At 43.8% G+C, this 13653-nt stretch overlaps 1 protein-coding gene across 1 annotated transcript in view; it reads left to right on the top strand.

The window, feature by feature from the left end:
• fras1 (Fraser extracellular matrix complex subunit 1) overlaps positions 1–13653 on the top strand; it is a 265678-nt gene that overhangs the window by 123097 nt on the left and 128928 nt on the right. Inside the window, exons 18-19 of the mRNA XM_071923837.2 lie at positions 8578–8718; positions 11940–12086. Coding sequence (XP_071779938.2) covers positions 8578–8718; positions 11940–12086 — 288 coding nt within the window. The remainder of the gene's footprint in view (positions 1–8577; positions 8719–11939; positions 12087–13653) is intronic.

Below are 13653 nucleotides of genomic sequence, written 5' to 3'. Positions count from 1 at the left end.
GCATGGGAGATACGGGGAGGTTGAAGACAAGGCAGGCTGCGGCATTCTGGGTAAGCTGTAGGGGTTTCCCACGGTGCGAGCCTTCCAGTCCTCCCTGTCTGTTTACAGTCACTCACCAGCTGTGTTTCAAGGTGCTAGCGCGGTTTAGCTCTCATGCTAATTACAGGTTGCTGTGAGGAACAGCTTTATAGTTTCCTGTTAGCTGATGGTTCCTGGATTTCTGGAGTTGACAAAGACTGTCATTTCATGCCCATTCTCTTGTTTATACATCTTCCCCATTCCATTCCTGTTCGCTGTGTGCTCGGAAAGTGGAATGAGTTTGTCATCCTGTGGGTCGGGACCCTCTAAGGGGTCACAAGATGATTTTGTAGGGGTTGCAAGACACGAAGGTTATTATCAGCCTTTGTGATAAATACCTTTCTCTTGTGAAGTAATGCATTTTTGCAGTTGCTAGGCTCGTACCAATAATAAATCAAGAAAATAGCCTGGGAAGGGAAAATAAAATTCATCATTTGGTGTCAAAGTTCAGCATTCTGCAAATTGAGTAGACGTGAGTAGACATTGTTTTGTTTCGGGGGTCACAAGCCGACAACACTGAGAGCCGCTGACCTATTTGTCTCCTCATAACGGATTCCTCTGGTGTTTTCCAAAGTGGCGTTAAAGTTCAGAACAGGCCAAACACTACGGAGAGCTTTGTTTACTTTGCCATGAATTGAAAAGCCATTAGCCGTATTGAACTCCCTTAATCATCCTGGAAGAGACAGATTGGAGTCTCCTCTAACGCCCATTCATTTCTACGCTCCATTCTCATGTGGGACCAACACTGAGCCGATACATGAGCTAGAATGGGTTTAAGTTCAAGTTCAAGACTTTATTGCCCTTAGTGGGAAATTTGATTTGCAGCCTGGCATACAAAACATACTCACAATAAACATCAGAATGAGCAATGGAAGGAGCAGAGAACCGAGTCTCCGGGGCATCGGGGCTCGGAGCGAAGAGTTAATCTATATTTGCAGCACATGAATAAATGAGACCTTCACACTGTTTGATTTAGCCTGTGAGCGCCTGAACCTGTGACCTGCAGGCAGTGGATCAAATTCTCCTTACAGAGAGATCAGAGCAGTTTATGATGCTCTGGGCTTCATGTTGGACCTCTTATATGCAGTAGAGGAAGTCTCATGCTATGTTCAGAGAGCAGGGAACTGTCCACATTGTAATTTACAAGTGACATTACAGCATTGGTTGTATTATTGACAGATTTGTGTCCTGTGTTGGAGCGTCAACATGGCGGCGAGGCAGAAGAACAGGAAGCTTTGCTCATAACGGAGCTGCTTGATAGAAACAAGAAGAAACAGACTCTACTGTATAAATTCAATAAGAAACTGAGCTGGAAAACCTCCAGTCATCCCAACGTTACACCAGACTTTCTCTGTTTTATCTTTGTTTCGGTCGGACCGCTGTCTCTGCGTTCGCCGCAAGTTTTTCCAAAACAAATGTAGGAAGTAGGGCTGAACAATTAATCGAAATTTTATCGAAATCGCAATATGGCCTGCTGCAATTTTCAAATCGCAGGAGGCGCAATATTTGTTAAAGGCAAAACAATTAAATATTGTCGTGCTGCAGAGATGTCCTGGCCTACACATCATATTCTACAGACTTAAGAAAACATCTTTGTTTGGTACAGATCCCCGTAAAAATCACACCATAATCATTTTAATATGTTTTTCAATGAAAATGAGAATAATGATGTAAAAATTATCATTCCCTCTAATATCGCAAATCATATCAGTCAAAATAATCACAATTACATATTTTTTCAAAATCGTTCAGCCCTAGTAGGAAGGCCTCTGATTGGCTGAACGGACGGTGAAGAATCCGTCCATCTGTCCGTCCAGAAAAAGTTCAGCTGGGTTCGGACCTTCTGTCCATCAAATTGGATGGAAACCTGACAGACGGAGCGTCGTCGGTCCCGTCCGGACAACAGACAGCTGTCAGTGACAATGAATTGAAACGAACGGAGACGGACAGACACGACGGATCAGTGTGGCCGCTGCCTCAGGGCTGCGTTCCTGTCCAACAGCTCTGGGTGCTGCAACAAGCTAGTAACATCAAAATTTGGCCGCCGCTTATTCTGACTGTTTTTATGACGGTATTTTCTAGTATGACGAGGAGGAGGGTGGGATGTGTGGGGCTGTTTGGTGCTGCTGTCACAGCCGCCATCACACTCTCCTCCATTGTTTGTTGCTCTTTACTGCTCTTGTTGCAGCGTTTGACGTCAAATACACGCGTCCAGAGGGGAGTGACGGAATAAAAACGCTTGAACTCTGACCTGAGTTGCATTTTCAGAGATGCGATTTGAATCTTATATCAAGAAACAAATGTGGTTTAAATCTGAAATCTAAAAAAAAACAGATTCATGTGTTTTTTTGCTGTCCAGACTTTAGAAAACATATCTGACTCGTAATGATTATGCGAAAAAATCTAATTTGAGCTGCCTGTCTGAACATTGCCTTACATCTCACATCAGCTGGGGCTTTTCGCTGAGTGCCACGAATCTAATTTGCCACTTTCAAAATGCTGTTGAGGCGTTTGGAGGTTTTTTATTTATTTATTTATGTATTTTTTTTTACACTAAGCTTCCCAAAGTAGGCCACGACACAGACAGAAGTGAGGATCAGTTTGATAAACGTCGCGTCATCACCGGTCTGTTCGCAGTAATATGTGAGACCAACTTATTCTAGTTCTATTCACCAACAATAAAAGGCTTTTTTTTTTTCAGGAGTGGAGTGTCAGTGGGTTCAGTGTGGAGGTGTTGTCTGGGAGAGCCTTGGTATGGCTGGGGAACAATGGAGCCTATTGTGTGTGTGTGTGTGTGTGTGTGTGTGTGTGTGTGTGTGTGTGTGTGTGTGGCGTGCCAGCATGCTCTGACAGATGCTAAGCTTTCCTCAGCAGCTACTGTCCAGGAAAGAGAGATAGAGGGAGGGGGGGTTTCTAAACATGTAGGACACGAACACATACAGACAGAGGTTTGCATGTGCTTACACTCACACACACACACACACAGAGACAGACAGCTACACCTCCACTTACACACACACACACACACACACACATACACACTTTAAGTGGGCCGGGGCTGACAGGCTATCAGATGTCTGTGAGAGGAAATTCCAGGCTGTAAATCCCTCTCCTCTGTAGTCAGCAGCTCCCCTGTGTGCAGACGGAGATAGTTGGTGTGTAGGAGGCTTAACGCTGCTCTGCAGACGGGCCGCTCGGCAGACGGGCCGCTCTGCAGACGGGCCGCTCGGCAGACGGGCCGCTCTGCAGACGGGCCGCTCGGCAGACGGGCCGCTCGGCAGACGGGCCGCTCTGCAGACGGGCCGCTCGGCAGACGGGCCGCTCTGCAGACGGGCCGCTCGGCAGACGGGCCGCTCTGCAGACGGGCCGCCCGGCAGACGGGCCGCTCTGCAGACGGGCCGCGCTGCAGACGGGCCGCTCTGCAGACGGGCCGCTCGGCAGACGGGCCGCTCTGCAGACGGGGCGCTCGGCAGACGGGCCGCACTGCAGACGGGCCGCTCAGCAGACGGGTCGCTCTGCACCCAGCACACACAGGAAGGGTTAACACTGCACCCGAGTCAGCTCAGGTTTCAGTGTCGGGTCGGTTTTGATGATATGGAGAGGAGATAATAGTCGCTCGGGCCGGGCTTTGGTTGGAATTTTGTAGTTTTCCACTGTAAAAGCCAAGAAATTAGTGAAAATGTTGCAGTCAATTAGGGCGATATGGTTGAAATGTGTGTGTGTGTGTGTGTGTTTCTGTGTGTGTGTGTGGATGCAAATCAGCCTTCAACCTTCAAAAACATACCATGATACCACTTCAAAACATATCACGATAATCATAAGGATTTTTTCCGACATCGATAAATATCATAATATGGCTTATGTTCACAAAATCACATGTTAGATAATCAAATTGATCTTCATCGCAATGAACTGCATGGTAATGTCAGGTGTGATGTCAAAAAAACTGAAATTTTCAAATAATATTCCTTAAAATGTTTCATACCTCGTTTTGTCTGACTTTTTAAATATAATTTGCTTTTTATCATCAACTTAGACAGCAGAATTGTGTGTCAGGATATCACAATGTCATCATATCATCACAATATGATTCCACCGAAAAACGATAATATTGAATTATCGCCCAGCCCTAGCTGCAATAAGTTAAAATTTAGTATTTTTTTTAATCATATTTTACTGTTTTTATTACTCCACTTCTGCAAATAAACTAAAACTAAACTAAACTAAATTGAAATAAAACAGCTAAGTCAAATTTATATAGCACATTTCATACAAAAAGCAACACAATGTGCTTCACAAGGCCAAGAGAAATACATGTATAATAGAATAAAATAAGAACATACATGTCATCATACCTAAAAACATACATACACACACATACACACATGCAGAGGACAAAGACAATTTAAAGTGAATATAAATTCAAGTAAAACAGCTGCAGACATTTGCTCTAGTGTGTTAAGACCAAGTTAAAAACAGCAGTAAAAAGAAATGTTTTAAGTCTGCTTGGTTCTACTGGTCTGTGGTTCTACTGTGTGACATTAAAGACCTGTCTGCAGTAGAGATGCGGGGTAGATGCACGGAGGCACCGCTCTACCTGCAGGAAAGTTTTGCAGAAGGCCTGGAGGAGCGCTCGCCCCCCCAAACTAAATCACCGCCCCATCGACTGCACCTACCTCAAATTACGGCCCTGTCAGCACAACACAAAGTAATATAGCCCATTCTCTGAGATAATGTCTGATGAGAACGCCTGCACACATGAATTTGGGCGGTACGAAAATCAATATGCGCTCCCCGCCCCGCTACAAATTAGATATCCGAGATGCAATAAAGGAATGAGAGGCTGCCTATCTTTCTTACTCTCTCCTCTTACTGGTGAAGCAAGTTTGACAGCGGGTCTGTTTAATATGCTCTCTGAGTGTGTGTGTGTGTGTGTGTGTGTTTGTTTGTTTGTTTGACTGTCGGTATGAAGGTGTGTGTGTGTGTGTGTGTGTGTAAGGCAGCATGAACTGGACGTGTGTTTATGTCACACAGATAGATAATGTGACTAAGATAGGATGAGAAAAGCATGTTGAAAATATCGATTATCTTGCCCAAAATGATCTCGATATACGATATTATCCCGGTAATTATTGATAAGATGAAAACCCTAAAACCACTTCTGTAATATGCTTAAAATTACTTAAAAACGATATCAATCTCAAGACGTTTCTCTTTTTTCAAACACATTTTGACCTTTTACCGTCAAGGGCAAAAAAAGCTAATCTCGCCTATTTTGCGTCATTCTCGCCTATTTTCACTAGTGTTAAAAAAAATCTCTTTATCTCAAAAACTATAAATGGTACAAGTATGATTATAAGTTTTTTAAAAGTAGAGAAGTGCACCATATTGACCAAGCAGTCAGAATTCACAGAAATCCAGTATCTGATACTTATTTTCAACATCCATTGTACATAAAATATAAAAAATATAGAAACAGACAACTAAAAAAACAAGTTTTCCTGATGATTTACAACAGCTAGGGAGGAAATAACTCTTGTTTCTGGTTCCTGAATGTTCGGACTACTTTTGGTAAAAAAATTAGTGTCAATATCTCAAACCATGTCAATTCTATAGAGTGTTTTTCAGGCGAGTCCTTTATGCTCAGCAAATTATGCCAGAAGTTTCCTTACATAAAATAAAAACACTCCTGCTGAATCAAATAAGAAAGATCCTTGCCCTTTATAAGAGCTCAAGTGAAACTATTGTGCAATGCAAAAACGGTAAGAACATATGTAAAATATTTCTGTAAAATAGTGACTTTTTGCGTTTTTTATTCAGTTGGCAGTCACAGTAATAAAAATAAAAATTAGGGCCGGTGTCATAACTGTTATTGTTTATACGGTGAAAGATAGTAACACTGGTTACTGTCAGCTGGTGTGTGTGTTTGTTCATGTGTGCACACGTGTGTCTGTGTGTGGTAAACTCAAACCTGGAAGCAGACAGGTTGTCTGTTTGTCTCCTCCAACAGATTAAGCTGACACATTAGTCAAAGGAGAGGGGGATTATGGGTAGGGGAGAGGGAGGGTGGGCGCTGACGGGACGTCGGATCGGCTGTCTCGCCTGACACCGCTGCGACTTTCTGAGGTCCTCGCTCTGACACCGAGGCGCTCCCTGCAGGGTAAATGGTTTTGAAGGTTGAGATGCATCCACACACACACACACACATACACACACACACACACACACACACACACACACTGGCGTTGGCTCAGGTAGGGCATGTCGCACCACTCTGCTGCCAGTGGCTGTCACGCAGTGTGTACACAAGACCCGGATACAGCTGACAGCCCACTGAAAGAATCAGGGGAGCAGTAATTACACACACACACACACACACACACGCACACACACGCACACACACACACACGCACACACACACCCTCTGATGCATACATACCGAAAAGACAGGCAGTACATACTTAGACACCAACGCATACATGGCTGAACACAGACACACAAACACACACACACACACACACACACACACACACACACACACACACACACACACACACACTCACTCCTTTTGTCTCCCCCTCACAGCAGCAGTCGGTCGGTCCGTCTCAGCTCGGCTGCCGGTGCTGATAGCGCTGCTCAGCTATTTGTCTTCACACTGCCACAGCTCACATCAAAGGCTGCACAACAGGCCTATTTTAAGGCAGCTGTGGTAATTGTACTGGTGTGGGGGGGGGGGGGGGGTAAGGGTGAGGTGTGTGTGTGTGTGTGTGTGTGGGAGGGAGGGGGGGTGCATGTTTGGGATGGGTACATAATCCAGGCAGGCAGGGAGTATTTGAAGTATAAAAAGACGATTTCGATGAGTAGAGGAATGCTGCATTAAAGGCTCAAACTAATGCAAATCTAATACTGGTAAAAGTGCAACGATTAGTGAGGCTGCAACAGAGAAGAGCGTCTCATCCGCACTAATTGAAACGCTGTAGATTCGCTCTGTTTGTCCAAATGAAACTCTTCGAATCGAAACTTAAGAGCCAAACTCTCGCTCCGTCCAGAGAAAGCTGGACTCAGCAGCGTTAGATCTTTTCCTCTCTCGTCTCTTTGGTGTAAAGCATCACAGACCGGCCGGCTGGTGAACAGTTTACTGATGTCACTGCACAGGATTTCTGGGTATTGAAGTTCAAATTTGACCTCTCACTGCCAGTTGGAGCCAAGTTACCTACCGTGCGTTTCATTAGTCATTCAACAGGCCCTTAAGCGGGCCTAATAATAATAATAATGATAATAAATTATAAAAATTACACAGAACAATGAGTAATAAAGTATTGCAGATGAGTTAATTTCATAAATATGTCTAAATCCTCTAAGTATTGTTTGTTTACTTACACTTATACTGTATATCACCTGTTCCACCATGGTGGGTCGTGCAAACGAAATAACAGACGATCACAATGCATTCTGGGTAAGCTCCTGAAGTCTACTTTGTTGTTGACTCGCTCCCTCCAATTCCATTTGTGTTATTTCATAGTCTTGATGTCTTTACTATTATTCTAAAATGTGGAAAATAGTGAAAATAAAGAAAAATGCATGTGTCCAAACTTTTGACTGGTAGTGTCGATTATACTATTATGATCCTATTGGGAGTTTTATGTTTCAGTATCTTATATAATGGTAAAACATCAGGCAGCAGACCGTGTTTCAGACTATATTTCACAAGTCTTGGCTGGCATGCCGCCATCTTGGACCAAGCCGTCTTGATTTGGCACTGACTCTTGTGTTAATACGTAACATCTGATTGGTGGAGCTGGCTGCAGGCCTGATATAAGTGTTACATTACTTCTAATTGGCAGAGTCGACTGCAGGCTCTCGGGACTCGCATTCCAAAAATGCCAACATGGCAGGAACAAGATACAGTAGAATGGCTGTGAGAAGACAGAAATAGTGACAAAAAACTGGCTTCGGGCTCTACTTTAGGTGCAGATACATGAAGCTGCAGCTATTTCTCATGCATATACATTTATAGCCGTTGCATAAGCCTTCCTTTGTTCGTTTATGATACATTTATCCTGCATGACCGCTGCACATAATTCTCTCTTAAATGTTATACAGTCAATGCAAAATAGGAATTCGTAATACAAAACTGCGGTGTCTTTCAGACCTTTTCAGAGCCGAGAGAACGAGAGAATTCTGTTTTTTTTTTCCCAGGTTATGGAGCAAAAGCGCAGCGGTAATTCAGCCATAAAAAAGTGTGACTTCAATATCTGCATCAGGCTTTATGCTCATGCAGATGTGCCTGTGTATCTATATATATCCTTAAAAGAGAATGGGCCGTCCACTCACCTTTAGGAGTGTTCTTCTTTTTACCGAGGGAAAAGCAGTGAGGGGGACAGAGCAGAGAAAGCTCCTGTGGGGTTGGATCCTAGGCCAGTGGAGAACTTGGGACACGTGTTCATGTGTTTTTACAGTGAATATTGAAGCCTGCGCCTCTCCTCTCTCTCTCTCCAGAGTGCCGTCCGTCCTGCTGGCACTGCGCCGGAGGAAGCGCCGACAACTGTACGTCCTGTCCCGCTCCGTCCAGCCTGCACCAGGGCCGCTGCGTTCCCACCTGCCCGCAAGGCTTCCATATCCAGGACAACACCTGCCAAGGTGAGCACGCACACACACACACACACACACTCTGTACTTTGGCAGACCTTGCTTCTTGGCGTTCATACAAACTACAACTTTCGACATTTTAGGTATGTAGCTGATGCTTTTATCAGCAGTAAAATAAGCTTAAAGGTGCTCGCATTTAAACATCAACATATTATTGTCAAATTAATTGTGATACCTTGGTCTAATGACTGTAAACCAATGAGAGCATGGTGGAGATGATTGGTCTCTATCTCACACCAGTAGTATTGTTGTAGTAGTGCAGTAGTGCTAGTGTTTCTGCACATTAAGACTACATTTCCCATAAGCCCCGTTGCTTCCTACATACTACATGCACAGCACCTTTAAACCTGTAGATTACCAGCATCACAAGCATCCAATAGTAGAGAATGTGAAGGTTGGATTCACAGCTCCATGACAACAGATGTAAGAAACTGTGAACCTGGAATGACCTTGTATGGTGGAGAAGCGCTAGGAAAGGAAACAAGAGCAGGTGGTATTCAGTCTGAACGGATGCATGGAGGACTTCACCTGGTGTCCCGCTCCAATGAGTCGCAGTCTTTAGTGCTTTTTGAATTCATACCGGTCTGGTGAAGCCTATCCAGGACTGATTCACTGACAGAATTTCTCGCCCCAACTGATTGGTCGGTGTTAGTTGTCAGTTATCAAAATCTTTGACCAATCACAGCAGCAAAGCAGATTGATCTAATCTGGAAACGCCTCAGAGCGACAACAATCATTTCCCAGCTTTCAAACATGCTGATTGTTCTGTTTTAATTCATTGATCCATTATGAACCATTACGTTTTTTAAGGACTGACAAAATCACTAAATCATAAGGAGGTTACATCCAACCATCCAATCAGGTTTGTCGGACAGTATCTGTCTTGAAATAACTGCCGGTGGAAAGGCTTGGTCCGGACCGCTATGAGTCACCATGCAAATTCAAAAAGTGCTAAAGATAGAAGACTGTAAATAGCACTAAAGCAAAACACTGTGGATGCAGGATAAATGCACTTGGACTTGCACAATGGCCGCCACAGTGTGTTAACCACTGAAAGGAGCTTAGCAGGGCCGTTCTCCTCCTCCTCCTCCCACCTCCTTAATGAAAATCCATTTGCTCTAATCTCCCATTCATTAGCCTGGCTCGGTTTACCGTCTCTGACCTCATTTGCGGTGAGACGACCCTTCTATCTTCCGTCTACCACAGTTGTCTGCGAGCCTTTTTAAGCTCATCCAAGTTTATAGCCTTTCTCCAAAAAACAAACAAACAAGTAAACATCGCTGGATCTCCAGGAGAACAATCTTAATCGGGTTTTTTTTCCCCCTCTAACTTCAGCAGAGTAATTGAAGCGGCAGGAGCAGACTGATACCTCGACAGTTAAGAGCGATGGGCTCAGATTAACTTTCCCCCCCGGGATACAAAAATAAAAGTGGAGTGTTTTCTCACTTGGCCTCGTCTCATTCGCTGTTGATTGGCTCATTAGAGCTACAGAGAAGCTCGGAGAAGTTTACACTTCTGTCTCGCAGGCAGGAAAGTTTCCCTGGAAACTTCTGGTAGTGGTGACGTCGACGGTGATGGTTTATGTCAGAGATGGAAAGTAACTAAGTACATTTACTCAACTACTGCACTTAAATACAAATTTGAGGTACTGGCACTTGAGTATTTCCATTTCATGAGACTTTCTACTTTTCCTCCACTACATTTATCTGCCGGCTGGAGTTACTAGTTACTTTGCAGAATAAGGTTTTACATGCAAAACATACGATAAGCTCATAAAATATGTTGCATTGTTAGAGTTTAAACTCCCCAACAGTATATGGAGCAGTTAGACCGACAACATTAAAATACTTCTGACAGGTTAATGCTTCAATAATTTAACACTCTGAAAGAATGAGGACTTTTACTTTAGATACTTAAGTACATTTTACTGATAATACTTCTAATAAGTAAATACTAATAAGTAAACTTTTGAATGCAGGACTTTTACTTTTACTGGAGTATTTTTCCATTATGGTATTGCAACTTTTTAAAGGATTTGAGTACTTTTTCCACCACTGGTGATGATAGCATAACAGTTTAGAAAGAAAGTAGTGGTGACACTTTTCTTTCCAGTGGCTTTATTCCAGTGTATTAACCTGTGTTTTAACTTCTGGAAAAGTGTTGTAAGTACACAATAGCTGGGTTTCCATCCAAGTATTTTTGTTACGAATTATAATATATGGGATTAGAAAAGCTGAATGGAAACAGCAAATTTGGATACAATCAACTCAATATCACAAAAAAGTTTTTACTCTCATTTGAGGCAAGGTCGTTGTTGACAGAGTAAGTGATAAATAGTGATTTGTCCAATAAATAGTGATGTAGGCGTGGTATGATCTGCCTGACGAATGGTTCAGCCTCATTTCACAACAGATCAAAAGTGACTTTCTGAAATGTGTGTAAAATAAATATCTGTCCAGCAGAAATGTCCTACCTGCTGTTTAGCACTCATTATTTGGTGCATTAGAGGGTCGCCAAGTGCATTTCAGTGTTTTCCTCTTCAGATAAAACCATGAAATATTTATTCACGATTTATTCAGCTGAACCCAGCTAATGGAAACTCACCTAATTCCCATTTATTTTCTGCAGCAGCTTAAAATTAGCTTGACAGTTGGATGGAAGCAGCTAATAATACTTGGACAGTACTAAATGAAAATCTCCTTAACGATAATGTGCTTATACCCTTTTCTCCAACCCCGAACTTCCCTCCCATCCTTCCTCCCTCCTCTATTCTTCCTCCTCCCTCTCCATCCTTCCCTCCTTCATTCTCTCTCCCTCGTTCCCTGCCCTCTTTCCTCCCTCCTTTCCTCCTTCCTCCTCCCATATCTCCTTCCCTCTTCTCCGACCCCATTCTTGCCTGATTTCCATCCTTCCTCCTTCTTTCCCTGCCTCCCTCTTCTCTCCTACCTTCTTCCTTCTTCCTCCCTCCTCCTCCTCCTTCCCTTCCCTACTGTTAACCCTCCATTTTTCATACCGTCCCCTTCTCTCCTTCTTCCCTCCTTTCCCTACTCTACTCTCCCCACCTCCTCTCCCTCTCTCCCTCCCTGCCTCCCTTCCCTTGCTCCTTCCCTCCCTGCCTCCTTCCCTTTCCCCCATCTCCCTGTTCTCCAAACCCATACTTGTCTACTCTCATCCCTCACTCCCATCTCTTATCTCCCCCCCACCCCCTCCAGCTTGCCACCCGTCCTGTCAGAGTTGCTCCGGTCCGTCCCAGGCCGACTGCACCTCCTGCCCCCCCCTGGCCTCCCTGCACAACGGCTACTGCAGGACCAGCTGCCAGGAGGGAACCTTCCTCAACACCAACACTGGAGACTGCCACAGTAAGTGTGTGTGTGTGTGTGCGGACGGGTGTTTTGGCTCTGTGTTTGGGTGTGTGTATGGTGTCTGGTACATATACATGCCATTTGTTTGATGCTTTCATGCAATGCGGCACCATGAGTACCTTTATTTTTAGCCTGAGCGGCTCCAGTGGGAATAGAACCGTCGACCCTGCCAGTGTTAATGCCTTGCTCCGCCCGCTGAGCTTTTCACCATCACACACACACACACACAGCCTGTTTGTGTATGTTTGTGTGTGTGTGTGTGGATGAGTGTTTCAGTGTGTGTGGGTACCTGCATTATTCATGAGAGATGCCAGCCATCTTTGTGAAGTAGATGTCCTTCGATTGATATGTTTTACTTTGCAGTCTCCAGTCCTTTGCTTCTCTGGGTCTAAAATGACCTGCAGATGAAGTCCCACTTTTTACTGCTACAAGTCTGTGTTTTCACTCCATCTCCATGAAGAATTGTTTGGGGAAAGTCAGGTTTTGTTCTCTCTGCAGCAAGTAACAAGGAGGTTCGGTAACTCGCTGACTGAAAGACATTAGAGGTTTGTTTTAAAGGTCCCATATCATAGGAATTCAAATTTTCTTCTATTTATATACATATATCATCAAAGATGTTTATCCTCTGCAGCCCTGCCGGTCCCACCGGTGGGACCATCATTACCAACCCATGTTGCACAGCCGAGCTTCGTTCAAACCCACAGAACTTTATTTTAAATTCTAGTCAAGATCCCAAGGTTTCCAAAGATACCGAACATGTCAGGCTGAATTACTGGGAAATGTGTAGAAAATGATGCACAAGGCATCTGGAGTTTTTTCCATTTGATGTGATGGTGCAGCCTTTAGAAAACGGCGTCTTGGGTTTGAATATTTCACTCAACATAAGCATATTTTTGCTAACTTTGAAGCTACTTAAGGGGAAATTTAATGGGAAAATCGGAGTTCAAGAGGTTAATGAAGACATTGTTGAAATTTGATTTTGTTTGAGTGGTTAATGTTAAAGTTCCTTTTTTCTCCAGTCAGTTTCAGACTAACTCTCTAACAGGAAACGCATCACAACTGGACTCGGTCCTGATTGGCTCCCTCACTAAAGAATCCCATCAGGCCAGTTTGCACTCAGCAGGTTCACCTTATATGAGTTAGAGGAGCTGCTGCTGTCGGCCAATCAGGGTCCAGTATTGTGACGACTTAGTCTTCACATTCATTCAGTTGAACTAAATCATTTCAACTTTTAACTAAACTACATTTGTAGTGGCTTCAACAATTCCCACATACAGTAAGCCACTGTTTGAGCGGGGTTGACGACACGCAATCCAAACGATAACCGCGGATCCAAAGTCAACAAAGGTATTTTATTAACAAAAGATTTTAACGAAAATATTCTTCAACTGACTTTCAAAATAACAAAACTTAATCACTAATTCAGCGGTATACTTTCTATAATTTGCGGTCGAAAAACTGCTCCGCTCCCCCGTCTCACCAGGTGTCATTAAACCCCTTAATTAAATAAACAACATACATGCAGTAGCAGGGCTGACCCAAGGGGGAGCACCGGCATACAGAA

Source organism: Centroberyx gerrardi, chromosome 8, assembly GCF_048128805.1.
Source record: "Centroberyx gerrardi isolate f3 chromosome 8, fCenGer3.hap1.cur.20231027, whole genome shotgun sequence".
NCBI classification, from domain to species: Eukaryota; Metazoa; Chordata; class Actinopteri; order Beryciformes; family Berycidae; genus Centroberyx; species Centroberyx gerrardi.
This window is presented reverse-complemented; position numbering and strand designations above follow the sequence as displayed.